This window comes from Strigops habroptila, chromosome 23 (assembly GCF_004027225.2).
Source record: "Strigops habroptila isolate Jane chromosome 23, bStrHab1.2.pri, whole genome shotgun sequence".
In the NCBI taxonomy this organism is placed as follows: domain Eukaryota; kingdom Metazoa; phylum Chordata; class Aves; order Psittaciformes; family Psittacidae; genus Strigops; species Strigops habroptila.
The window spans coordinates 1,977,935-2,004,364 of NC_044299.2; the positions used below are offsets into that span (position 1 = coordinate 1,977,935).

At 66.1% G+C, this 26,430-nt stretch overlaps 2 protein-coding genes across 3 annotated transcripts; one reads left to right on the forward strand and one right to left on the reverse strand.

Moving 5' to 3' along the window:
* On the reverse strand, positions 1–8,149 carry TARBP2 (TARBP2 subunit of RISC loading complex). Of its 2 annotated transcripts, XM_030510329.1 has the most exons (9): positions 8,097–8,149; positions 6,530–6,711; positions 5,302–5,407; positions 4,669–4,740; positions 4,476–4,548; positions 3,640–3,757; positions 2,691–2,818; positions 1,098–1,287; positions 1–288 (listed from the first exon to the last, which is right to left on the reverse strand). In XM_030510329.1, exons 1-9 carry the CDS (start codon positions 8,147–8,149, stop codon positions 131–133), a joined length of 1,080 nt encoding a protein of 359 aa, XP_030366189.1. In that variant the 3' UTR covers positions 1–130. The 2 variants fall into 2 exon arrangements, with proteins under 2 accessions (XP_030366189.1, XP_030366190.1); XM_030510330.1 differs by lacking the exons at positions 4,669–4,740; positions 8,097–8,149 and adding an exon at positions 4,977–5,016 and having other exon boundaries at positions 4,476–4,571; positions 6,530–7,637.
* A 2,394-nt stretch (positions 8,150–10,543) lies between these two features.
* On the forward strand, positions 10,544–26,396 carry MAP3K12 (mitogen-activated protein kinase kinase kinase 12). Its single transcript, XM_030510328.2, is given in 16 exon segments — positions 10,544–10,689; positions 14,188–14,541; positions 15,143–15,326; positions 17,125–17,316; positions 17,999–18,157; positions 18,338–18,496; positions 19,119–19,227; positions 20,863–20,972; positions 21,515–21,631; positions 22,253–22,390; positions 23,090–23,279; positions 23,281–23,376; positions 23,379–23,552; positions 24,200–24,270; positions 24,921–25,182; positions 26,214–26,396. Coding segments are annotated over 15 exon segments (2,379 nt in total). The 5' UTR covers positions 10,544–10,689; positions 14,188–14,216; the 3' UTR covers positions 26,307–26,396.
* Positions 26,397–26,430: the final 34 nt, after the last annotated feature.

Genomic DNA, 26,430 nt, shown 5'->3' on the forward strand with positions numbered 1-26,430 from the left:
ATGTGTCCGTGGGTCTGTCCATGTGTCTGTGGGTCTGTCCATGTGTCTGTGGGTCTGGCTGTGGGTCTGTCCATGGGTCCGTGGGTCTGTCCGTGGGTCTGTCCGTGGGTCCCGGCGGTGCCCCTGGGGGTCACTTGCCCCCGGCCATGACGCGCAGGTACTGCAGCGCGTTGCGGGCAGCCTGGGCGCGGGCGCCGGCGCGCGATGGGGCTGCCCCATGGCACACGGTGGCCGGTTGGGTCGAGAGCTCCACCAGGCACTGGTGCAGCCCACTGAGGCTCAGCGCGTCTGGGGGGGACAGAGGGGGACATGGGGATGGGTCAGTGACACCCATGGGTGCTGCACTGCTGAGCTCATGGGTGTCCATGGGCTGGGGTACCCATGGGTGCTCAAACCCTAAGCCCATGTGTATCCATGGGCTATGGCACCCATGGGTGCCCAAACCCTGAACTCATGGTGTCCATGGGTGTCCATGGGATACGGCACCCATGGGTACCCAAACCCTGAGCTCATGGTGTCCATGGGTGTCCATGGGCTGTGGCACCCACGAGTGCCCAAACATGCCTATGGGAGGCTCATGCACCCATGGGTGCCTGAACCCTGAGTTTATGGGTGTCCATGGGCCTTGGCACCCATGCATACCCAATCCCTGAGCCCATGGGTGTCCATGGGCTGTGGCACCCATGAGTGCACAAACCCTGAGCCCATGGGTGTCAATGGGTGTCCATGGGCTGTGGCACCCATGGGTGCCCAAACCCTGAGCCCATGGGTGCCCATGGGAGGCTCATGCACCCATGAACACCCAAACCCTGAGGCCATGGGTGTCCATGGTGTATCATGGGTATCCATGTGGGGCTTATGCACCCATGGGTGCCCAAACCCTGAGCTCATGGGTGTCCACAGGCTGTGGCACCCATGGGTGCCCAAGTCCTAAGCCCATGGGAGGCTCATGCACCCATGAATACCCAAACCCTGAGCCCATGGGTGTCCATGGGCCTTGGCACCCATGGGTGCCCACAGCCTGAGCCCATGGGTGGGGGGCTCATGGGTGCCCTCGGGGGTCTCCCATGCCCGCAGGTGCCCCTCGGGGTGCTCACCGATGTCGAGGTAGCTGATGGCGAAGCTCTGCTCCTCGGAGAGCTCCTGCAGCAGGGCGCAGGCGCCCGCACCCATGGGTGCCAGCGGGTGGCTCCGCAGCTGAAGCATCTTCTCACCCACCGAGTTGCGCAGCGAGTCCCAGGTGCAGCCGGGGGCCCGGCCCCGCAGCCCCTCCAGCCGGGGGCACCCCTGGGGGGCACGGCGGGAATGGGGACCCCCGGCACCCCAGGAGGAGGTGGGGGCTCAGGGACACCCAAGGGACACCCAAGGGACACCCAAGGGACATGGGTGCTCAGGGACACTCCACACACCCCTATAGGGTGCTCATGTCCCCATTAACTCCTCAGGGTGCTCTGGGTGCCTGTATCCCCCCGTTATCCCTCGGGATGCTCTGGGTGCCTGTATCCCCCCGTTATCCCTCAGGATGCTCTGGGTGCCTGTATCCCCCCGTTATCCCTTGGGATGCTCTGGGTGCCTGTATCCCCCCGTTATCCCTCGGGGTGCTCTGGGTTATCCCTTGGGATGCTCTGGGTGCCCGTATCCCCGTTATCCCTCGGGGTGCTTTGGGTTATCCCTCGGGATGCTCTGGGTGCCCGTATCCCCGTTATCCCTCGGGGTGCTCTGGGTTATCCCCCGGGGTGCTCTGGGTTATCCCCCGGGATGCTCTGGGTGCCCGTATCCCCGTTATCCCTCAGGGTGCTCTGGGTTATCCCCCGGGATGCTCTGGGTGCCCGTATCCCCGCTATCCCTCGGGGTGCTCTGGGTTATCCCCCGGGATGCTCTGGGTGCCCGTATCCCCGTTATCCCTCAGGGTGCTCTGGGTTATCCCCCGGGATGCTCTGGGTGCCCGTATCCCCATTATCCCTCGGGATGCTCTGGGTGCCCATATCCCCCCGTTATCCCTCGGGATGCTCTGGGTGCCTGTATCCCCATTATCCCTTGGGATGCTCTGGGTGCCTGTATCCCCATTATCCCTTGGGGTGCTCTGGGTGCCTGTATCCCCATTATCCCTCAGGGTGCTCTGGGTTATCCCTCGGGGTGCCCTGGGTTATCCCCCGGGGCGCTCTGGGTGCCTGTATCCCCCCGTTATCCCTCGGGGTGCTCTCGGTTATCCCTCGGGGTGCTCTGGGTGCCCGTATCCCTGCTATCCCTCGGGGTGCTCTGGGTTATCCCCCGGGGCGCTCTGGGTGCCTGTATCCCTGTTATCCCTCGGGGTGCTCTGGGTTATCCCCCGGGATGCTCTGGGTGCCCGTATCCCCATTATCCCTCGGGATGCTCTGGGTGCCCATATCCCCCCGTTATCCCTCGGGATGCTCTGGGTGCCTGTATCCCCATTATCCTTTGGGATGCTCTGGGTGCCTGTATCCCCATTATCCCTCAGGGTGCTCTGGGTTATCCCTCGGGGTGCCCTGGGTTATCCCTCGGGGTGCTCTGGGTGCCCGTATCCCCGTTATCCCCCGGGGTGCTCTGGGTTATCCCCCGGGGCGCCCTGGGTGCCCCTATCCCTGCTACCCCTCGGGGTGCTCTGGGTTACCCCCCGGGGCGCTCTGGGTGCCCGTATCCCCGCTATCCCTCGGGAAGCGCGCGGGTACCATGGAGAACTGATCCTCCTCCACCTCGGCCTCGCTGCCCTCCCGCTGCTCCATGGGCACGTTGTGGATCCGAACCAGCATCTTGGCGGCCGCGTTGCGCTTCGCCAGCTTCTTGGAGGTGCCACTGCCTGCGGGGGGGGCACGGGGACGGCTGAGCCCCCCCAGCAGCGATGGGAACCGGGGGGAGCCCATTGCCTGCTCTGTGCCCCCCCGGCAGTGATGGGAACCGGGGAGAGCCCAGTGCAGGCTCTGTGCCCCCCCCCGGCAGGGATTGGGACACGGGGGGAGCCCATTGCGGGCTCTGTGCCTCCCCAGCAGTGATGGGACACGGGGGGAGCCCATTGCGGGCTCTGTGCCCCCCCAGCAGTGACAGGGACACGGGGGGAGCCCATTGCGGGCTCTGTGCCCCCCCAGCAGCAATGGGGACACGGGGGGAGCCCATTGCGGGCTCTGTGCCCCCCCCAGCAGTGACAGGGACACGGGGGGAGCCCAGTGCCTGCTCTGTGCCCCCCCAGCAGGGACAGGGACATGAGGGGAGCCCATCGCCTGCTCTGTGACCCCCCGGCAGTGATGGGAACCGGGGGGAGCCCAGTGCCTGCTCTGTGCCCCCCGGCAGCAATGGGGACACGGGGGGAGCCCATTGTGGGCTCTGTGCCCCCCCCAGCAGCGATGGGGATACAGGGGGAGCCCATCGCCTGCTCTGTGCCCCCCCCCAGCAGGGACGGGGACACGGGGGGAGCCCATCGCCTGCTCTGTGCCCCCTGGCAGGGACAGGGACACGGGGGGAGCCCATTGCGGGCTCTGTGCCCCCCCCCGGCAGTGATGGGGATGCAGGGGGAGCCCATCGCCTGCTCTGTGCCCCCCCGGCAGGGACGGGGACACGGGGGGAGCCCATCGCCTGCTCTGCGCCCCCCGGCAGCGGGGGCACACGGGGACCCCCCGGGCGCACCGATCTCCACGAAGCGCTCCACGCGGCAGGTCATGGTGAACTCCTTGCGATGCGCCGGCCCCGACTCCTGCGTCACCGTGTACTCGGGCAGGCGCCAGCCCTTCTGCACCACCAGCTCCTGCGGGCACAGCGCGGGGGGGCCTCAGCACCCCCACGGGGGGAGAACCGGCACCAACGTGGGGAGAACCGGCACCGAAATGGGCATAAATGACACCAAAATGGGGATAATTGGCACCGAAATGGGGATAATTGGCATCAAAATGGGCATAAATGACACCAAAATGGGGATAATTGGCACCGAAATAGGGATAATTGGCATCAAAATGGGCATAAATGACACCAAAATGGGGATAACTGGCACCAAAATTAGGAGAACTGTTCCCAAAATAGGGATAACTGTCCCCAAAATGTGGGTAACCGCCCCCAGACAGGGATAACTGCCCCAAACAGGGATAACTGCCCCTAAACAGGGATAACTGCCCCCAAACACGGATAACTGCCCCAAATAGGGATAACCATCCCCAAACAGGGATAACTGCCCCCAAACAGGGATAACCGTGCCCAAACAGGGATAACTGCCCCCCCAAACAGGGATAACCGCCCCCAAACAGGGATAACTGCCCACCCAAAACAGGGATAACTGCCCCCCCAAAACAGGGATAACTGCCCCCAAACAGGGATAACCGCCCCCAAACAGGGATAACTGCCCCCCCAAACAGGGATAACTGCCCCAAACAGGGATAACTGCCCCCAAACAGGGATAACTGCCCCAAACAGGGATAACGGTCCCGGGGGGGTGTCCGTGTCCCCTCGCGTCCCCCCGCGGTGTCACCCACCTGCAGGGCCCCCACGGGGTTACACTCGGCCTGGGGGGGGGCCACAGGGCTCTTCATCTCCAGGGGGGTGCCCCTGGGCGGGGAGATGGGCGCAGAGTGAGGGGGGGCAGGGACACACCAGGACCCCCCCATTGGGGTACGGGGGGGCCAGGGGGTTGGGGGACACACACGTTGGGTGCCCCCCACCCATTACCTGGGGGAGGGGGGGGGCACGGTGGGTGCCGGGGGAGGGGCCTCAGCCGGGGGCTCTGGGGGGGAAGGAGAGCTTGGGGAGAGAAGGGGAGATGTTAACACTGACCCCCCCCAGCACCCCAAATCCTGCCCAATTCCCATGGGGCACCCAGATCCCCCCCCAGGCACCCTCAATTCCCATGGGACACCCAGATCCCCCCCCCAGGCACCCCCAATTCTCTTGGCTCCCCTAAAACACCCCTTCCCCCCCCACTGTGCACCCCCAGACCTGCCTGGGCACCCTCAACACCCCCCCAAGTACCCCCAAATGCAACTGAACCCCCCAAACACCCCCAAATCCCTTGGGATGCTCCATGCCCCCGCATCCCCCATCACTCTGGGTACCCCCAAACCCCCCCGGATGCCTTCACCCCCCCAAACCCACTGGACCTGTATGGCCTGCACCCCCTGGGTACCCCCATCACCCTGGGTACCCCCTGGGTGCCCTGACCCCCCCCACTGACCGCCCCAAACCCACTGGAGCTGGGTACCCCCCCAGCACCCCAAATCCCCTCCCAGCTTCCTCCAACCCCATCCCGTGCTGCACCCTGACCCCCCCCGGGACCCCCCCAGCACCCTGGGGGTCCCCCCCCACCTGGGCTCCTCGGGGGTGGCGGCCTCCAGCATGTCCCCCCCTTTGAGCAGCTTCAGGGCCACCTCGGCCGCTTTGTGCTTCGCCGCCTTCTTGCTGGGTCCCTGCCCTGGGGCACCCATGGGGTGAGCTGGGGGGGGGGGGGACATACACCCAGGGCCCCCCCACACCCCTCACTGACCCCCAATTCCCATGGGACACCCAGCTCCCCCCCTCAGCACCCCCAATTCCCATGGGACACCCAGCTCCTCCCCTCAGCACCCCCAATTCCCATGGGGCACCCAGCTCCTCCCCTCAGCACCCCCAATTCCCATGGGGCACCCAGCTCCTCCCCTCAGCACCCCCAATTCCCATGGGACACCCAGCTCCCTGGTGATCCCTCCATCCCCAACCCACTTCTTGGGGTCCCAATGGATCCCTGAGCATCCCAAGCACCAGGATCCCCAGTGACCCCCTACCTCAACCCACTTTTGGGGTTCCCAATGGATCACTGAGCATCCCAAGCACCAGGATCCCCGGTGACCCCCCACCTCAACCCACTTTTGGGGTTCCCAATGGATCGCTGAGCATCCCAAGCACCAGGATCCCACGCGACCCCCCACCTCAACCCGCTTTTGGGGTTCCCAATGGATCCCTGAGCATCCCAAGCACCAGGATCCCCGGTGACCCCCCACCTGAACCCGCTTTTGGGGTTCCCAATGGATCCCTGAGCATCCCAAGCACCAGGATCCCCGGTGACCCCCCACCTCAACCCACTTTTGGGGTTCCCAATGATCCCTGAGCATCCCAAGCACCAGGATCCCCGGTGACCCCCTACCTCAACCCACTTTTGGGGTTCCCAATGGATCCCTGAGCATCCCAAGCACCAGGATCCCAGGTGACCCCCCACCTCAACCCGCTTTTGGGGTTCCCAATGGATCGCTGAGCATCCCAAGCACCAGGATCCCAGGTGACCCCCCACCTCAACCCGCTTTTGGGGTTCCCAATGATCACTGAGCATCCCAAGCACCAGGATCCCCGGTGATCCCCCACCTGAACCTGCTTTTGGGGTTCCCAATGATCCCTGAGCATCCCAAGCACCAGGATCCCAGCCCATCCCTTGGGGATCCCAAGGGGACATCTCCCACCAGGACCCCCCCGGGGCACCCTCTCCGGGATCCCCCCCCCCCCGGTGCCGGTGGGATGGGGACGGGCAGAGCCCGGGGGGGGTGAGGGGGGCGCTGGGACCCACCGGTGCAGCTGATGTCCCCGACGGTGACGCGGAAGGTGAAGTTGGGCTGGTGGGCCTGGCCCTCGGCCTTCAGCAGGTCGTAGCCCGGGGTCTTCCCTATGCGAGTGCCATACTCCTGCAGCAGGCTGATGGGCGTCTTCCCGGGGTTGGCGGCCAGCATCTGCTCCAGGCTGGGGACAGGGCTGCGCCAGCCCCGCGTCACCAGCAGCGCCGGGGCACGGGGACGCGGTGGCATCAACATACAGGGGGACATGGGGACAGGGTGGCAGCACTAACAGCACAGGGACAGGGTGGCAGCACCAACAGCACCGGGACATGGGGAGAGAGTGGCAGTGCCATACAGGGGGAATGGGGACAGGGTGGCAGCACCAACAGCACCAGGACATGGGGATGGGGTGGCAGCACTATATAGGGGGACATGGGGATGGGGTGGCAGCACCAACAGCATGGGGACAGGGTGGCAGCACCAAACAGGGGAACACAGGGACACAGCACAGGGACACGGAGACAAGGTGGCAGTGCCATACAGGGGGAATGGGGACAGGGTGGCAGCACCAACAGCATGGGGACATGGGGACAGGGTGGCATCATCATACAGGGGGACATGGGGACAGGGTGGCAGCACTAACAGCATGGGGACAGGGTAGCAGCACCAAACAGGGGGACATGGGGACAGGGTGGCAGCACCAACAGCACCAGGACATGGGGAGAGGGTGGCAGTGCCATACAGGGGACATGGGGACAGGGTGGCAGCACCAAACAGGGGACATGGGGACAGGGTGGCAGTGCCAGGCAGCACAGGGACACAGGAGGGTATCCCGGTGTTCAGGGTACCCCGGGGGGGTATCCCGTTCTCGGGGGGGGTCTCGGGTGTGCCAGGGCTGTATCCCGGTGTCCCGGTGTGGGGTGTGTCCCGGGGGGTGTATCCTGGGGGTTACCCCGGTGTGTCCCGGAGTCCCGCGGGGGGTATCCCGGTGTCGGGGGTTATCCTGGTGGGTCCCGTGCGTGGAGCGTATCCCGGTGTCGCGGGGGGGTGTGTCCCAGTGTATCCCAATGTATCCCGGTGTGTCCCAGGGTATCCCGGTGGGGGGGGTACCCCGGTGTCAGGGAGGGGTTTCCGGGGGCTGTGTCCCGATGTCGGGGGGTGTATCCCGGTGTCGGGGCCGTGTCCCGGTGCGGGGGGCTCTATCCCGGTGTCGGGGGCTGTATCGCGGTGGGGGGGGGGCTGTATCGCGGTGGGGGGGGCTGTATCCCGGTGCAGGGGGCTGTATCCCGATGTCAGGGGAGTGTATCCCGATGTCGTGGGGCTGTATCCCGGTGGGGGGGGCTGTATCCCGGGGGGGGGGGCTGTATCTCGGTGGGGGGAGTGTATCCCGGTGCAGGGGGCTGTATCCCGATGTCAGGGGGCTGTATCCCGGTGCAGGGGGGGTGTATCCCTGTGGGGGGGGCTGTATCCCGGTGTCAGGGGGCTGTGTCCCGGCGCAGGGGGGGTGTATCCCGGTGCGGGGGGGCTGTGTCCCGGGTATCCCGCTGTGTCCCGCTGTGCCCCGTGTGCCGGTGCCGGTACCTGGGGAAGCCGCCGCTCCTCCTGGCCCCGCCGCCCGCCCCCTCCTCGCTCATCCCCGCCGCGCTCCGTGCCGCCGCCCGCGCCGCCAGGGGGCGCCCCGCCGCGCCCACCCCCACCGCGACGCACCATGGGACACGGCGCGGCGCCGCGAGGGCTTCTGGGAAGTGTAGTCCCCGGCGGCGGGCAGGCGGCGCGGCAGGAGGGGCGGGGCTGCTCCCGGAGGACTACGCTTCCCACAATGCCCTGCGCGGGGAAGGCGGGGACGGAGGGGAACGCGGGGGGCGGGGGAACGCGGTGCGGGGGGGTGCGGGATAAGGATGGAGTGGGACAGGGATGGACACGTGGGGTGGGACAGGGATGGACAGGGATGGACATGGGGTGGGATAGGGATGGACACGGGGTGGGATAGGGATGGACAGGGATGGACACGGAGTGGGATAGGGATGGACACGTGGGGTGGGATAGGGATGGACAGGGATGGACATGGGGTGGGATAGGGATGGACACGTGGGGTGGGATAGGGATGGACAGGGATGGACATGGGGTGGGATAGGGATGGACACAGGGTGGGATACGGATGGACAGGGATGGACATGTGGGGTGGGATAGGGATGGACATGGGGCGGGATAGGGATGGACAGGGATGGACACGTAGGGTGGGATAGGGATGGACACAGGGTGGGATAGGGATGGGGACAGGCAGATGGACAGGATGGGACACGGATGGACAGGGGTCAGTGGATGGGGACAGCAGGGTGGGATGGGGACAGATGGACAGGTTGGGACTGAGATGGGCATGGTGGGACTGGGATGGACAGGGACCCAGAGGGGTTGATCAATAGGGACAGACTGGGAGCACTGGGCCAGGGACACCCAGACTGGGAGCTCTGCGGGCAGAGGGGCACCCACACTGGGAGCACTGGGAATAGGGGTGCCTGGACCGGGAGCTCTGGAAGCAAACTGGGAGCACTGGGAATAGAATCGCACCCATACACAGAACAGTGGGGTCAGACTGGGAGCGGCGGGGACGGAAGGATACCCGTACTGGGAGCACTGGGATCTCACTGGCGCCCTCATGTTGGGCCAGCGGGGGCCACCGGGTGGGTCCCGATCCTGGTCCCGGTGTCAGGGGGGCCGGGCCCAGTATGGAAGGCGCTGACCCATAGGGGAGTCCTGGTCTGGTCCAAGGTCCTGGTCCCAGTGCCGGTGCCAGTATAGGGGTCCTGGTGCTCTTTGGGTTGCCAGTGCTGGTGCTGGCGCCGTTACAGGGGTTCCCATGATGTTATAGGGGTGTTGGTGCCTGTATAGGGGTCCCAGTGCCGGTATAGGGGTGCTGGTGCTCAAATAGGGGTCCTGGTGCTGGTGCCAGTTCCATTATGGGGATCCTGGTCCCGGTAGGTCTCCAGTCCCAGTGCTGCTATAAGCGTCCTGGTGCCCATATTGGGGTCCCAATGCCCGTACAGGGGTGCTGGTGCCTGTATAGGGGTCCCGGTGCAGGTGGGTTCCCAGTCCCGGTGCTGGTATAGGGGTGCTGGTGCCAGTTCCATTATAGAGGCCCCCGTGCCATTATAGGTGTCCCGGTGCCTGTATAGGGGTCCCAGTATAGGGGTCCCAGTTCCATTAGAGGGGTCCCAGTGCCAGTGGGTTCCCAGTCCCCGTGCCAGTATAGGGGTGCTGGTTCCAGTATAGGGGTGCTGGTGCCAATAGGGGTGTCCCAGTCCTCTTTGGGGTGCGGCGCTGATGCTGGTGCCATTATAGGGGTCCTGGTGCCCGTATAGGGGTCCCAGTTCCATTAAAGGGGTCCTGGTGCCAGTGGGTTCCCAGTTCTGGTGCCGGTACAGGGGTGCTGGTGCCAGTGCCAGTCCCGTTATAGGGGTCACGGTGCTCTTTGGGGTGCTTGTGCTGGTGCCAGTGCCGTTATAGAGGTTCTGGTGCCCGTATTGGGGTCCTGCTATAGGGGTGCCGGTGCCGGTATAGGGGTCCCGGTACAAGGGTCCCAGTCATGGTGCCGGTATAGGGGTGCCGGTTCCGTTCTACGGGTCCCCATGCCGTTATAGGGGTCCCGGTGCCAGTATAGGGGTCCCAGTATAGGGGTCCCGGTTCCGTTGTAGGGGTCCCCATGCCATTATAGGGGTCCCGGTGCCGGTATAGGGATGCTGGTGCCGGTTCCGTTCTAGGGGTCCCTATGCCGTTCTAGGGGTCCCGGTGCCGGTATAGGGATGCCGGTGCCAATAGGGGAGTCCCGGTGCTCTCTGGGGTCCCGGTGCTGGTGCCGGTGCCGGCAGCGGGGTCTCGGTGCCGGGGTGTTTCCAGTCCCGGTGCCGCTACCGGCGGGCTCCCGTTCGGTGCCGTTCCGTTCCGTCCGTTCCGCTGCGTTCCGTCCTGTGCCGTTCCGTGCCGTGCCGTGCCGTGCCGGGGCGGGGCCGCGTCAAACGCCGGGCGGGGCCGTTCTCCACCGTTCGCCCCGATCGCGGCCCCCGGCCCCCCGGTACCGGCCCCGGTCCCTCCCCCCGGCGTCACCGGCATCAAACCCCGGCTCCAGCGGCGGCTCCGGCACCGGCCCCACCGGCACCGCGGGGCCCGCACCCCCCAGGTACCGGCACCGGCACCGGCGGGGGGGGTAGGACCAGGGATGCTACGGGGGGAGGGGGGGAGGACCAGGGATGCTGCCGCGGGGGGATGGGACACGAGCGGCCTCTTGCACACGCGTGTGCCCCCCCCGTGGCCGAGCTGCTCTTGCACGCGCACAGCCCCCCCCAACCCCCTTGCACACGCGTGTGCAACGCCCGCAGGTGCGTGACACCCTCCCCCACGTGTATGCGCAGGCCTGGCGCGATGTGCACCCCCTTGCACAAGCGGGTCCCCCCCCATAGGCCTGCACCCCCTTACACACGCGTGTGCCCCCCCATGGGCCTGCACCCCCTTGCACACGCGTGTGCCCCCCCCCATAGGCCTGCACCCCCTTGCACAAGCGGGTCCCCCCCCATAGGCCTGCACCCCCTTGCACAAGCGTGTGCCCCCCCCATGGGCCTGCACCCCCTTGCACACGCGTGTGCATCCCCCTGCACAGGCCTGTGCCCCTCGCGGCCCCTCCCCATGTCGCGACAGGCCGCCATGTCCCGACACGGCGTGCCGGCGGGGGGCGCTCTCTCTCCTCCCGCCCATCCCCGCTCTGTCGCGACACGGGGACGGAGCTGTCGCATGTCTCGACAGAGACACCCCCCCCCCCCGGGGTTCCCCCGCTCCTGCCTCAGTTTCCCCGCGGGGGAGGAAGGGGGGGGGGCTCCATCCCTTACCGGGATGACGTCACCGCGTGACGTGATGTCACCACCGGGGGGGGGGACACTACACCGCCGGGGTCCCTCGGGGTGACGTTAAGCCCCGCCCCCCCAATTTTAGTGATGACGTCATCCACAGGCTCCGCTGTTGCCATGGCAACTGCCCCCCCCCGGGACCCCCCCGGGTTCCCCCCCTCCCAGCCCTGCCTCAGTTTCCCCTTTGCACACACGTGTAAAGGGCTGCTCAGGCATGCAAGGGGGTGCACACGCGTGTAAGGGGGTGAACACGCATGTGGGGCCGAACACGCGTGTGAGTGCGTGCACATGCGTGTAACGGAGTGCACATGGGTGCAGGGGGGTGCACACGCAGGTGGGGCCGCACACACGTGTGAAAGGGGTGCACACGTGGGCAAAGGGGTGCTCATGGATGCAATGGGGTGCACACACGTGTAAGGGGCTCACACACGTGGGGCTGCACACGTGGATTTGGGGGGTTGCACATGTATGTAAAGGGGCTGAACACGTGTTCAAGGGGATGCACACGCGTGTAAAGGGGTACTCATGGGATCAGAGGCTTGCACATGCGTGTGGGGCTGCACACACGTGTGCAAGGGAGCACACACGTAGTAGGGGGTGCTAAAGCATGCAAGGGGGTGCACACGTGTGTAAAGGGGGGAGTCCCATAGGTGCACAGGCAGCGTCCTATGGGTGTAATGGGGGGGGCCCATGGGAGCACAAAGGGGTCCCATGGGTGCAATGGGGGGGGTCCCATGGGTGCAATGGAGTGCTCCCATGTGTGCACAAGGGGGGTCCCATGGGTGCAATGGGGGGGTTCCCATGGGTGCAATGGAGTGCTCCCTGTGTGCACAAGGGGGGTCCCATGGGTGCACAGAGGGGTCCTATGAGTGGAGGGGGGGGCAATGAGTGTACAGAGGGGGTCCCATGGGTGCACAAGGGATTCTCATGGGTGCACAGGGGGGTCCCATGGGTGCAATAGAGTGCTCTCATGTGTGCACAAGGGGGGGTCCCATGTGTGCACAAGGGGGGGTCCCATGGGTGCAAGGGGGGGATGTCCTATGGATGCACAGGGGGGTCCTATGGGTGCAATGGGGGGTTCCTATGGGTGCAATGGGGGTGTTCCAAGGGTGCAATGGGGGGATCTCATGGGTGCAAGGGGGGGATGTCCTATGGATGCACAGGGGGGTCCTATGGGTGCAATGGGGGGGTTCCCACGGGTGCAATAGGGGTGTCCCATGGGTCCAATGGGAGTGTCTCATGGGTGCAATGGGGGTGTCTCATGGGTGCAATAGGAGTGTCCCATGGGTGCAATGGGGGTGTCCCATGGGTGCACAAGGGACTTCCCATGTACACAATGGGGGGATCTCATGAGTGCAATGGGGGTTCCCATGGGTGCAGTGGGGGTGTCTCATGGGTGCAATGGTGAGTCCCATAGGTGCAATGGGGGTGTCCCATGTGTGCAGTGGGGGTCCCCATGTGTGCAATGAGGCTGTCCCATGTGTGGAGTGGGGGGGTCCCCATGTGTGCAATGGGGGTGTCTCATGGGTGCAATGGGGGTGTCCCATGGGTGCACAAGGGAGTTCCCATGGATGCAATGGGGTTCCCATGGACGCAATGGGGGGGTCCCATGTGTGCAGTGGGGGGTCCCATGGGTGCAATGAGGGTGTCCCATGTGTGCATATGCGGGTCCCATGTGTGGAGTGGGGGGGGGGTCCCCATGTGTTCAGTGGGGGTGTCTCATGGACGCAATGGGGGTCCCATGGACGCAATGGGGGGTTCCCATGGGTGCAGTAGAGGGGTCCCATGTGCACAGTGGGGGGGTCCCCATGTGTGCGATGGGGGAGTCTCATGGGTGCAGTGGGGTGTCCCATGGACACAATGAGCGTGTCCCATGGACGCGATGGGGGGTCCCCATGTGTTCAATGAGGGGTCCCCATGGGTGCAGTAGAGGGGTCCCATGTATGGAGTGGGGGGGGTGCCCATGTGTGCAATGGGGGTGCCCATGTGTGCAATGGGGGTGTACCATGGACGCAATGAGGTGTCCCATGTGCGCAGTGGGGGGGGTCCCATGTCCTCAGTGGAGGGGTCCCCATGTGTGCAATGGGAGTGTCTCATGGACGCAATGGGGTGTCCCATGTGTGCAATGGGGGGGATCCCGTGGGTGCGGTAGAGCGCTCCCATGTGCGCAGTGGGGTCCCCATGTGCGCAGTGGGGGTGCCCCATGTGCGCAGTGGGGGTGTCCCATGTGCGCAGTGGGGGGGTCCCATGTCCTCAGTGGAGGGGTCCCCATGTGTGCAATGGGAGTGTCTCATGGACGCAATGGGGTGTCCCATGTGTGCAATGGGGGGGGTCCCGTGGGTGCGGTAGAGCGCTCCCATGTGCGCAGCAGGGTCCCCATGTGTGCAATGGGAGTGTCTCATGGCTGCAGTGGGGTCCCCATGTGCGCAGTGGGGGTGTCCCATGTGCGCAGTGGGGTCCCCATGTGCGCAGTGGGGGTGTCCCATGTGCGCAGTGGGGGTCCCATGTGCACAGTGGGGGTGCCCATGTGCGCAGTGGGGTCCCCATGTGCACAGTGGGGGTCCCCATGTGCGCAGTGGGGGGGTCCCCATGTGTGCAATGGGGGTGTCTCATGGCTGCAGTGGGGTCCCCATGTGCGCAGTGGGGTGCCCATGTGCGCAGTGGGGGTGCCATGTGCGCAGTGGGGTCCCCATGTGCACAGTGGGGGTCCCATGTGCGCAGTGGGGGGGTGCCCCATGTGCGCAGTGGGGTGCCCAGGCTGTGACGTTGTCCCGCAGGGGGGGCGCTGGGGGGGGCTCCCCCGGCCATGGCCTGCCTGCACGAGACGCGGACGCCGTCGCCGTCGCTGGCGCTGGGGTCGGACGGGACCCCCGAGCAGGAGCTGACCCCGACGCAGTGCGTGCTGCGGGACGTGCTGCCCCCCGGGCCCGGCCCCGCCACCGGCACCGGGCCCCCCCCGGGCCCCGCCGCCGCCCCCGAGCCCGCGCGCCCCCTGCCGGCCGCGGCCGCGCACCTGCGGTGCCAGGCGGGGGGCGGAGGGGGGCTCCTCGAGGGGCTCTTCGGGTGCCTCAAGCCCGTGTGGACCATGATCGGGAAAGCGTACAGCGCCGAGCACAAGCACCCGCAGGAGGGTCAGCGGCGCCGTGCGGCGGGACGCGGCCGTGGGGCGGGACGGGGCCGTGGGGCGGCAGGGGGCGGGGATCAGAGGAGGGGGCGATGGGTCAGAGGAGGGGGCGACAGGAAGGGTGCCGAGGGCAGGGAGCGGGGTGCAAGTGGGGAGCTGCACCCTGGCTGTGCCAGCGTGTGGGTGCCATGGGTGTGGGTCCCACGGGTGCTGGTGCCAGGGGTGCGGGTGCACCAGGGGTGCAGGTGCATTGGGTGCAGGTGCCATGGGTGTGAGTCCCAGGGGTGCGGGTGCATCAGGGCTGCTGGTGCCAGGGGTGCTGGTGCATCAGGGGTGCGGGTGCACTGGGTGCGGGTCCCATAGGTGCGGGTCCCATGGGTGGAGGTGCCATGGGTGTGGGTCCCATGGGTGTGGGTCCCAGGGGTGGAGGTGCCATGGGTGCTCGTGCACCAGGGGTGTGGGTTCCATGGGTGCTAGTGCCATGGGTGCTGGTGCACCATTGGTGCTGGTGCCATAGGTGTGGGTCCCATGGTTGCGGGTCCCATGGTTGCGGGTCCCAGGGGTGGAGGTCCCATGGGTGCTGGTGCCATGGGTGCTGGTGCCCGCAGACCCCTGGGAGGTGCCGTTCGAGGAGATCCTGGACCTGCAGTGGGTGGGCAGCGGGGCGCAGGGCGCCGTGTTCCTGGGCCGCTTCCACGGCGAGGAGGTGGCCGTGAAGAAGGTTCGAGACCTCAAGGAGACCGACATCAAGCACCTGCGCAAGCTCAAGCACCCCAACATCATCACCTTCAAGTGAGCGTGGGCACGGCCCGGGCGCGGGGCACTGTGGGGACACCATGGACAGGGCATGGGGCACTGTGGGGACACCATGGGGATATCATGGGGACAACACTGACATGGCATGGGGCATGGATGTGTGATGGGCATGGGACACCATGGGGACACCATGGGGACACCATGGGGACACCATGGACATGGCATAGGGCATGGACATGTGATGGGCATGGGACACCATGGGGACACCATGGGGGCAATATGGACATGGCATGAAGCATGGACATGCAATGGGCATGGGGACACCATGGTGACACTATAGGCACAATATGGACATGGCATGGGGCAATGACATGTGATGGGCATGGAACATGTCATGGACATGCCATTGGTATGGGCAGCACCACAGGCATGGGGTATGGACATGGCACGGGGCAGGGACATGCTGTGGGCATGGAACACGGACATGGCATGGGTAAGCCATGGGCATGGGGAATGGAGAACATCATGGGCACAGGGCATGGCATGGGCATGGACATCAGTTATGGGGCACGGGCATAGGCACAGATGTGCCATGGGCATGAGGGATGGGGGCATGGACATGGCATGAACACAGCACACGCCATGGACATGCCATGGGGGGCACCATGTGCAGAGGGCATGGACATGGCATGCACATGGACACGGCATGGGCATGGACATGGAGGACAACACGGGACAGGGCATGGACACAGGCAAGGACATGCCATGGTCACAGGCAGAGGCCATGGGCACGCCACGGCCATGGGGCACCAACATGGCACATGCATGGCACGGAGCTGGGTGGGCAGGACACGCCATGGACACGGGGCACCCTGGCGTGTCCCACATGTGGCACAGGGACCACCACACATGGGACAGGTCCATCACGGCTGGCACAGGGTGATGTGGGTGCAGATGGGTGCCCCAGTGTCCCAGTGCTCCTGGGTGTCTGGGGGCAGAGGGGTGCCCATGGGGCAGATGGGTGCTCCTAATGCTAATGGAGGCCTTGCCTGCCCCAACACTGATGGGTGCTGCCAGGTACTTGAATACAGATGGGTGCCCTTGGCGAAGCTGGGCTCCTGGTCAAGTCGGGTGCCCTGGTAGCACTGGGTGCCCTGGTGACATTGGGTGTCCTGATGGCGCTGGGTGCGCTGATGATGCTGGGTGGCCCAGTGACATTGGGTGTCCTGGTGACATTGGGTGCCCCAGTGACACTGGGTGTCCCAGTGACATTGGGTGCCCTGGTAGCACTGGGTGCCCTAGTGACATTGGGTGCCTTGGTGACATTGGGTGTCCCAGTGGTGCTGGGTGCCCCAGTGACATTGGGTGCCCTGGTGACAGTGGGTGTCCCAGTGACATTGGGTATCCCGGTGACATTGGGTGCCCTGGTGACATTGGGTGTCCCCGTGGTGCTGGGTGTCCCAGTGACATTGGGTGCCCTGGTGACATTGGATGCCCTGGTGGCAGTGGGTGCCCTGGTGACATTGGGTGTCCCAGTGGTGCTGGGTGCCCCGGTGACATTGGGTGCCCTGGTAGCACTGGTTGCCCTGGTGACAGTGGGTGTCCCAGTGGCACTGGGTGTCCCGGTGACATTGGGTGCCCTGGTAGCACTGGGTGCCCTGGTGACACTGGGTGCCCTGGTGACTCTGGGTGTCCCAGTGACATTGGGTGCCTTGGTAGCACTGGGTGCCCTGGTGACATTGGGTGCCTTGGTGACATTGGGTGCCCTGGTGGCGCTGGGTGTCCCGGTGGCGCTGTGGGTGCCGCGGGTGCTGAGGGTGCTGTGTGCCCGCAGGGGGGTGTGCACCCAGGCACCCTGCTACTGCATCATCATGGAGTTCTGCGCCCAGGGGCAGCTCTACGAGGTGCTGCGCGCCGGGCGCAAGGTCACCCCGTCCCTGCTGGTCGACTGGTCCATGGGCATCGCCGGCGGCATGAACTACCTGCACCTGCACAAGATCATCCACCGCGACCTCAAGTCGCCCAAGTGAGAGGGGCTGGGGCCGGGGAGCACCCATGGGTGCTGGGGGTGCCCCAGTGATGGCGTGGCCGCGGTGGGGACGTGCATGAGGTGGGTGCATGATCCTGGTGGTGCCTTGGCCTTGGTGGTTGCACGACGGCGGCAGTTGCATGTGCTTGGTGGTGCCATGGCCATGGTGATGGCCATGACAGTGGCCATGGCCATGCTGCGACCATGGTGGTGCCATGTCCTTGGTGGTGCCACGTCCATGACAGTGCTGTGCCCGTGGCAGTGGATGTCCACGGCAGCACCATGCCTATGGTGGGCCCATGGTGGTGCCACGCTCATGGTGGTGACGGTGCTGTGTCCATGGTGGTGGCGTGTCCACGGCAGGACCATGCTCATGGCAATTGCATGCCCATGACCGTGCCATGTCCCTGGTGGTTCCATGTTGATTATGGTGTCATCCCCATGGTGGTGGCATGTTGACGGCAGTGTTGTGCCCATGGTGGTGGCATGTTGATGACGGTGTTATGCCCATAGTGGTGGCAAGCCCATGACCCGATGATGCTCATAGCAGTTGCATGCCCGTGACGGTGCTGTGCCCATGTCATTGGCGTGTTGTTGGCATGTCATTGGTGTGTCGTTGGCGTGTTGTTGGCATGTCATTGGTGTGTCATTGGCGTGGCACTGAGCGGGTGCCCCCCAGCATGCTCATCACCTACGACGACGTGGTGAAGATCTCGGACTTTGGCACATCCAAGGAGCTCATTGACAAGAGCACCAAGATGTCCTTCGCCGGCACCGTGGCCTGGATGGCGCCGGAGGTCATCCGCAACGAGCCCGTGTCCGAGAAGGTTGACATCTGGTGAGGACACCCTGGGGACACAGGGACGCCAGAGCTGTGGTGGCACCGGGGCCACCAGAGCGGGGCACAGAGGGGTTGGGGACAATGGGGACCGGGGACACCAGGGGCCGGGGGACACGGGGGGCAGCAGCAGGGGCAGCGGGTGCCCGGCGGGGGGTGACGGAGCTGGTGCTGCCCCAGGTCCTTCGGGGTGGTGCTGTGGGAGCTGCTGACCGGGGAGATCCCCTACAAGGACGTGGACTCCTCGGCCATCATCTGGGGGGTGGGAAGCAACAGCCTCCACCTGCCCGTGCCCACCGGCTGCCCCGACGGCTTCAAGGTGCTGCTGCGCCAGTGCTGGTGAGGAGTGCGCGGGGACACGGCATGGGGCAGCCATGGGGCAGCCACGGGGACACGGTGACAGCCATGGGGACACAGCGATAACCATGGGGACATGGCATGGGGACAGCCATGGGGACAGCGCGACATGGGGATATGCCAACATGGAGACACACCATGGGGACAGCCCAGCATGGGGACACAGAGACAGCCATGGGGACACAGCATGGGGGCACCCTGACATGGAGACAGCCATGGGGACATGGCATGGGGACACGGCATGGGGACACCCCACCATGGGGACACAGCATGGGGACACAGAGACAGCCATGGGGACACAGCACGGGGACACTCTGACATGGGGACAGCCATGGGGACATGGCATGGGGACACCCAGACATGGAGACACCCCATGAGGACACCCCATGGGGACACCTCCACCGGGGGGACACCCCGTTGGGACACCCACACCACGGATGGGTCAGGCCGTGGGGGACGCCTCCATGGGCACCCCCTGTAGGGTCCCCCACGAAGAACCTGCCATTGGCAGCCTCGGCGGGCGGTGGGGGGGGACCCCGGGCGGTGGCGCCCCGCGGGGTGCCCGTGGCCCAGCGCCCGCAGCGCCCCCGTGCGGCTCCCGCAGGAACAGCAAGCCCCGGAACCGGCCGTCGTTCCGGCAGATCCTGCTGCACCTCGACATCGCCTCCGCAGACGTGCTGTCCACCCCGCAGGAGACGTACTTCAAGTCCCAGGTACCGGCACCAGCACCCGGGACACCCCAAAGCAACAGCACCCCCGAGCACCAGCACCCAGCACCCCAAACCACCAGCATCCCAAACCACCAGCATCCAGCTCCCAGCACCCCAAAGCACCCAGCACCCCAAAGCACCCAGCACCCCCAAGGCGCGAGCACCCCAAAGCACCAGCACCCAGCACCCCAAAGCACCAGCACCCCAAAGCACCAGCATCCCAAAGCACCAGCACCCCAAAGCACCCAGCACCCCAAAACACCAGCATCCCAAAGCACCAGCATCCAGCATCCCAAAACACCCACCCAGCGCCCCAAAGCACCAGGACCCCAAAGCACCAGCACCCCAGAACACCAGCATCCCAAAACACCAGCACCCCAAAGCACCAGCACCCCAAAGCATCTAGCACTCAGCACCCCAAAGCACCAGCACCCCAAAACACCCAGCACCCAGCACCCCAAACACGCAGCACCCCAAAGCACCTGCACCTCAAAGCACCCAGCACCCCCAAACACCAAGCACCCCAAAGCACTAGCACTCCAAAACACCAGCACCCCACAGCACCAGGACCCAGCACCCTGGCAACCCAGCACCCAGGGACCCAGCACCGGGACCCAGCACCCCCATACTGACCTGCTGCAGATCCCAGTGACTGAGTGCGCTGGTGCTGGGGCAACTGGTGCCCGGCGCAGCTGGTGCCCAGAGGACCCTGGCCCAGTATATCCCAGTGCTCAGGGCAGTTGTGCCCAGTATATCCCAGTGCCCGGGGTGCCCATTGCCTGCAGTAACTGGTGCCCAGTGCCTGGTGTAGCTGGTACCCATGGTGGCTGGTGCCTGGGTGCCTGGTGCCCCCGGTATGCAGTGCCCATGGTACCCAGTGCCCATGGTACCCAGTGCCCAGTGTAGCTGGTGTCCATGGCAGCTGGTGCCCATGGTACCCAATGCCTATGGTACCCAGTGCCCAGTGTAGCTGGTGTCCATGGCAGCTGGTGCCCATGCTATCCAGTGCCCAATGTAGCCGGTGCCCATGGTACCCAGTGCCTGATGTAGCCGGTGCCCGTGGTGCCCAGTGCCTGGTGTAGCTGGTACCCATGGTGGCTAGTGCCTGGTTGCCTGGTGCCCATGGTACCCAGTGCCCATGGTACCCAGTGCCCAATGTAGCTGGTGCCCATGGCAGCTGGTGCCCATGGTACCCAGTGCCCGGTGCAGCCAGTGCCCATGGTATCCAGTGCCTGGTGTAGCCGGTGCCCATGGTACCCAGTGCCCAGTGTAACTGGTGTCCATGGCACCCAGTGCCTGGTGTAGCTGGTGCCCATGGCAGCCGGTGCCCATGGCAGCCAGTGCCCATGGTACCCAGTGCCTGGTGTAGCCAGTGCCCATGGCAGCCGGTGCTCATTGTACCCAGTGCCTGGTATACCTGGTGCCCAGTGTAGTGGGTGCCCAGTGTATCCAGTGCCTGGTGTGCCCAGTGTACCCGGTGCCTGGTGTATCTGGTGCCCAGTGTACCCGGTGCCCGGTGTACCGGGTGCCCAGTGTAGCCGGTGCCCGGTGTAGCGGGTGCCCAGTGCACCCGGTGCCTGGTGTATCTGGTGCCCGGTGTATCTGGTGCCCGGTGTACCCGGTGCCCATGTGCCTCAGGCCGAGTGGCGCGAGGAGGTGAAGCTGCACTTCGAGAAGATCAAGTCGGAGGGGACGTGTCTGCACCGGCTGGAGGAGGAGCTCATCAACCGCCGGCGCGAGGAGCTCCGGTGGGCGCGGGGCGCGGGGCGCAGGGCATGGGGACACGGGGACATGGGGCATGGGGACATGGGGGGGGGTACTGGGGGCAGGGGGATACGGGGGTTCTTGTGTACAGGCATGGCTGTTGGGTACCTCTCCCTGTGCAAGTGGGTGCTGTGGGTGCTATGGGGCACTGTGAGGTGCTATGGGGTGCTATGGGTGCTATGAGTTCTATGGGGTACTGTGGGTGCCATGGGGTGCTATGTGGGGTTCTGTGGTTGCTGTGGTTGCTGTGGGTGCTATGGGTGCTGTGGGGTGCTACGGGGTGCTGTGGGTGCTATGGGGTTCTATGGGATGCTATGGGGTTCCATGGGGTGCCTTGGGGTGCTGTGGGTGCTATGGGGTGCGGTGGGTGCTATGGGGTGCTATGGGTGCTATGGGTGCCGCGGGGCGCTGTGGGTGCTGTGGGGCGCTATGGGGTGCTATGGGTGCTATGGGTGCTATGGGGTGCTGTGGGTGCCGCGGGGCGCTGTGGGTGCTGCGGGCGCCGCTGCAGCGTGTCGGTGCGCAGGCACGCGCTGGACATTCGGGAGCACTACGAGCGCAAACTGGAGCGCGCCAACAACCTGTACATGGAGCTCAGCGCCCTCATGCTGCAGCTCGAGCTCAAGGAGAAGGAGCTGCTCAGGTCAGTGCGCGCCCCACAGCATCCAATGGCACCCACAGCACCCGATGGCACCCACAGTGCCCCACAGCACCCAATGGCGCCCCACAGCACCCACAGCACCCAATGGTGGCCACAGCACCCGACAGTGCCCCACAGCACCCAACAGCACCCACAGCACCCAACAGCACCCACAGCACCCCACAGTGCCCTAACACCACCCAACGGCACCCTTTGGCCCATCCCATGACCACCCCATTGCTGAGGCCAGTCCTACACCCACCTCTTGTCCATGCCCAACCCTACATCTACCCCATGGCCAGAACCAACCCTACACCCACCCCATGGCCACCCTGAGCCAATGGCCAGCCCTTACCCCATGGCCAGCCATTGCCCCCCCAAAGCCATTGCCCCCCCAAGGCCATTGCCCCCCCCCAAAGCCATTGCCTCCCCCCAAGGCCGTTGCCCCCCCCAAGCCATTGCCCCCCCAAAGCCATTGTCCCCCCAAGTCCATTGCCATCCCCCAAAAGCCATTGCATCCCCCAAGGCCATTGCCCCTCCAAGGCCATTGTCGCCCCGCGCCCCCCGCCGCGGCTGCTGGTGCCGGTGCCGGTGCCGGTGCCCAGCCGTGCCGGTGCCCCGCAGGCGGGAGCAGGCGCTGGAGAAGCGCTACCCGGGGCTGTTCAAGCCGCGGGCGCCGCGGGGGCTCCTGCACGGAAACGCCGTCGAGACCCTCATCAAGAAGCGCAACGTCCCGCAGAAGCTCTCGCCCCACGGCAAGCGGTGAGCGGGGCTCGGGGGGGCCGGGGGGGGGCGCTGCGCTGGGAGGGCGCCATCGACGTGTGGGTCCTGCAGGGATGGGGGGGTGGGACATGGAGCTGTGGGGCTGGGAGCCTGGGGGGGGTCTGTGGGGGCTCGTGCTCCTTTGGGGGTGTCTGGGTGCAGATTCTGGTTGGAGAATGGGAGTCTATGGGGGGGGCTGGGACATGGGGATGTGGGTCCTTGTGGGGCTGGATGCCGGGTGATTTTGGGGGGGTGTCTGTGGGCTCGGGTGCTTGTGGTCCTTTGGGGGGGTGGTCTGGGGACCCAGATTCCTTTGGGGGGGTCTGGGGGTGCAGATTCTCGTGTCCCTTGGAGGAGGGGGGCCTATTGTGGGGTCTGGGACATAGAGATGTGGGGCTGGGAGCTTGGGGGGGTCTCTGGGGGCTTGTGGTCCTTTGGGGGGGTCTGGGGGTGCAGATGCTGGTGTCCATTGGAGAGCGGGGATCTATGGGGGGGCTGGGACATAGAGATGTGGGGCTGGGGACCTGGGGGGGTCTCTCTGTGGGCTTGTGCTCCTTTGGGGGGTGCCTGTGGACCCAAGTACCTTTGGGGGTGCAGATGCTCCCTTGGAGGGGGGGGTGTCTATGGGGGTGTCCCTGCACATGGAGCCGGGGGGGGGGCACACCCCGTGCCCATGTGTCTGTGTGTGTCCCCCCCCAGCCCGGACCTGCTGAAGCCGGAGGTGCTGCTGCCGAAGCTGGACGCGGCCATGGCGCAGGTGGCGCTGCCCGGCTGCCCCAAGGGCCCCCCCTCGCCCGGCCGCAGCCGCCGCGCCAAGGGCCGCCACCGCAAGGCGGGACCGCGGGGGGGCTGCGCGGAACCGGGCCCCGAGGCCGGCCCCCCCCGCGGAGCCCCCCCCCGCGTCCCCCGGCCCCGACCTGCTCGGGGGAACCCTGGAGGCGGCGGCCGCGCCCCCGGACACGGGCCCCGAGCTGGGGCCGGGGGGGCGGCGGCGGCGGCGGCGGCGGCGGCGGCGGCGCCCCCCGGGTCCCCCCCCCCGCAGCCGCCCGCCCCCGGGGAGCCCGAGCGGGACAGCGCGGCAGGGCGGGGCGGCCGGGGGGGGCCCGGGCAGCACCTGACCCCCGCGGCTCTGCTGTACCGGGCGGCCGTGACCCGCGGGCAGGTGAGACCCCCCCCATGGGCCTGCGGGGGGGGGGTGCGGTGGGGAACCCCGCGGGGGGGTTATGGGGGGCCCCTGGGGATGGGGGGGAGGCAGGACCCTATAGTGCATCCTATAATGGGAGATGGGATGGGGAGCCCCGCGGGGGGGGTTATGGGGGCCCCTGGGGATGGGGGGGAGGCAGGACCCTATAGTGCATCCTATAATGGGAGATGGGATGGGGAACCCTGCGGGGGGATTTGGGGGGTCCCTCCTGGTGATGGGGGGTGTGGGGGTGTCAGGGCCCTATAGGTGCATCCTATAATGGGGGTGGGATGGGGAGCCCCGCGGGGGGATTTGGGGGTGTCAGGACCGCCAGGTCCTTCTTATAATGGGGGTGCGGTGGGGAACCCCGCGGGGGGGGTTATGGGGGGCTCCTGGGGATGGGGGGGAGGCAGGATCCTATAGGTGCATCCCATAATGGGGGGTGGGATGGGGAACCCCGCGGGGGGATTTGGGGGGTCCCTCCTGGTGATGGGGGGTACGGCGGTGTCAGGGCCCTATAGGTGCATCCTATAATGGGAGTGGGACAGGGAGCCCCGCGGGGGGGTGTCAGGGCCCCTGGGTGCCTGCTGGGGGGCAGGAGCCCACCCCCCCCGCTCTGCCCCCAGAAGCGGGGGGTCTCCTCGGAGGAAGAGGAGGGTGAAGTGGACAGTGAGGTGGAGCTGCCGCTGCGGCAGAGGTGGGTGCTGGCCCCCGCCGCGGGGTGCCCAGCTCCGCTCGGGGGTCCTTGGCTGCTCGGACACCCGGCATGGGTGCAGGGGGTGTCTATGGGTGCTATTGGATGTTATGGGGTGTCTATGGGGTGCCTATGGGTGCTATGTGGTGTCTGTGTGTGCTGTGTGTGCTATGGGGTGTTATGGGGTGGCTATGGGTGCTATGGGTGCTATGGGGTGTCTATGGGGTGCTATGTGTGCTATGTGGTGTCTATGGATGCCATGTGGTGCTATGGGTGCTATGGGTACTAGGGGCTGTCTATGGGTGCCATGTAGTGTTATGGGTGCTATGGGGTGTCTATGGGTGCCATGTGGTGTTCTGGGTACTCTGGATGCCATGGGTGCCATGTGGTGCTCTGGGTGCTATGGCTGCCATGTGGTGCTCTGGGTGCCATGGGTGCCATGGGGTGCTATGGGTGCTCTGTAGTGCTATGGGTGCTCTGGGTGGCATGGGTGCTCTGGGTACCCTGGTGCCATGTGGCGCTCTGGGTGCCATGGGTGCTCTGGGTGCCACGTGGCACTATGTGTGCTCTGGGTGCCATGCGGTGCCATGGGTGCTCTGGGTGCCATGTGGCACTCTGGGTGCCCTGGTGCCACGTGCTGTGGGTGCCCGCAGGTGGCCGCCGGGCATGAGCAAGCGGCAGTCGCTGTCCACGTTCAGCTCGGAGAACTTCTCAGACGGGGACGGGGACGGGGACGGGGAGGAGGGGCACACGAGCGAGCCGTCGCACAGCGCCACCCCCGACGTGGGCAGCACCAACACGGACGAGCGCCCCGACGAGCGCTCCGAGGACCTGCTCTCGCAGGGCTCCGAGATCCCGCTCGACGCCGCCCCCCCCGACGGCCCCGCGCGCCGCGCCGGCGGCCCCAGCGCCAAGGCGAGCCCCCCCCCCCCCCCCCCGGCATGCGGCTATGGGGCAGCCGGAGCCCCCCCCCCCCCGGCATGGGGCTATGGGGCAGCCGGAGCACCCCCCCCGGCATGGGGCTATGGGGTTGCTATGGGGTGTCTATGGGTGCTATGGGGGGCTATGGGGCAGCCGGAGACCCCCCCGGCATGCGGCTATGGGGCGGCGGGAGCATCCCCCCCGGCATGGGGCTATGGGGCGGCGGGAGCCCCCCCCGGCATGGGGCTATGGGGTGGCTATGGGTGCTATGGGGTGGCTATGGGATGCTATATGGTGTCTATGGGTGCTATGGGTGCTATGGCGTGTCTATGGGTGCTATGTAGTGTCTATGGGTGGTATGGGGTGTCTATGGGTGCTATGGAGCATCTATGGGGTGCTATGGGGTGGCTATGGGTGCTATGGGGTGCTATGGGATGCTATATGGTGGCTATGGGTGCTATGGGGTGCTATGTAGTGTCTATGGGCAGTATGGGGTGTCTATGGGTGCTATGAGTGCTATGTATTTGGGGTTAGCAAAGGGAAGGGGGTCCCTCAAGGCTGCTACTATGGGGCGAGGGGTCCTTGGGGTACCCCAGGGCTGGGTGCTATTGGGTGGGGGGTCCTTGGGGTACCCCAGGTTGGGGTTAGCAAGGGGAAGGGGGTCCCCCAGCGCTGGGTGCTTTGGAGTGGGGGGTTCTTAGTGTCCCCCAGGGCTGGGTGCTGGGGGGGGGGATGCCCTGAGCCTCCCCCCAGGACAGCATTAACAAGAGGAAGGGGGGGTCCCCCAGAACAAGGGATTATGGGGCAGGGGTCCCCCAGGATGAGGTGCTGTGGGGAGGGGGTATCCCATCAGCGGGGGGGACCCTGGGCTGGGAGCAAGGGGAGGGGGGGATCCCCCAGGACCCCCTCAGGACCGAGCACCATGTGGAGGGGGGGGTGTCCCAGGACCCCCCCAGGATGAGCTGTGGGGCAGGGGGGGTCTGAGGATGCTGAACCCCCCCTTTATGTGTGTGTCCCCCCCCCAGGTCTCCGAGGACTCGGACTGTGACAGCGCGGAGCTGGATCACTCAGGCAGCGGCGAGGGGCCCCCCCGGCCCACGGCCCCCCCCGGCCTGTGACCTGTGTCCCCCCCGCACCCCCTGCACCCCCCCACACCCCCCCACTTGTACAGCCCCATATATTTATATAAATATCTATGGATCTCTATAGGAAGCTCTGAGCTGTCTCTGTGCATGGGGGGGG

Bases quoted from the DNA above. Each gene is read 5' to 3' on its own strand.
- TARBP2 (XM_030510330.1), bottom strand. From the start codon at position 6,782: ATGTCCCCCTGTATGTTGATGCCACCGCGTCCCCGTGCCCCGGCGCTG. The intron at 4,572-4,976 runs ATTTGGGGGTAC...GCCCCCCCTCAC, and splicing joins TGTTTGGGGGGTTCAGTTGC to TCTGCGCCCATCTCCCCGCC. The intron at 3,758-4,475 runs GTGGGTGACACC...CTGTGCCCGCAG, and splicing joins ACCCCGTGGGGGCCCTGCAG to GAGCTGGTGGTGCAGAAGGG.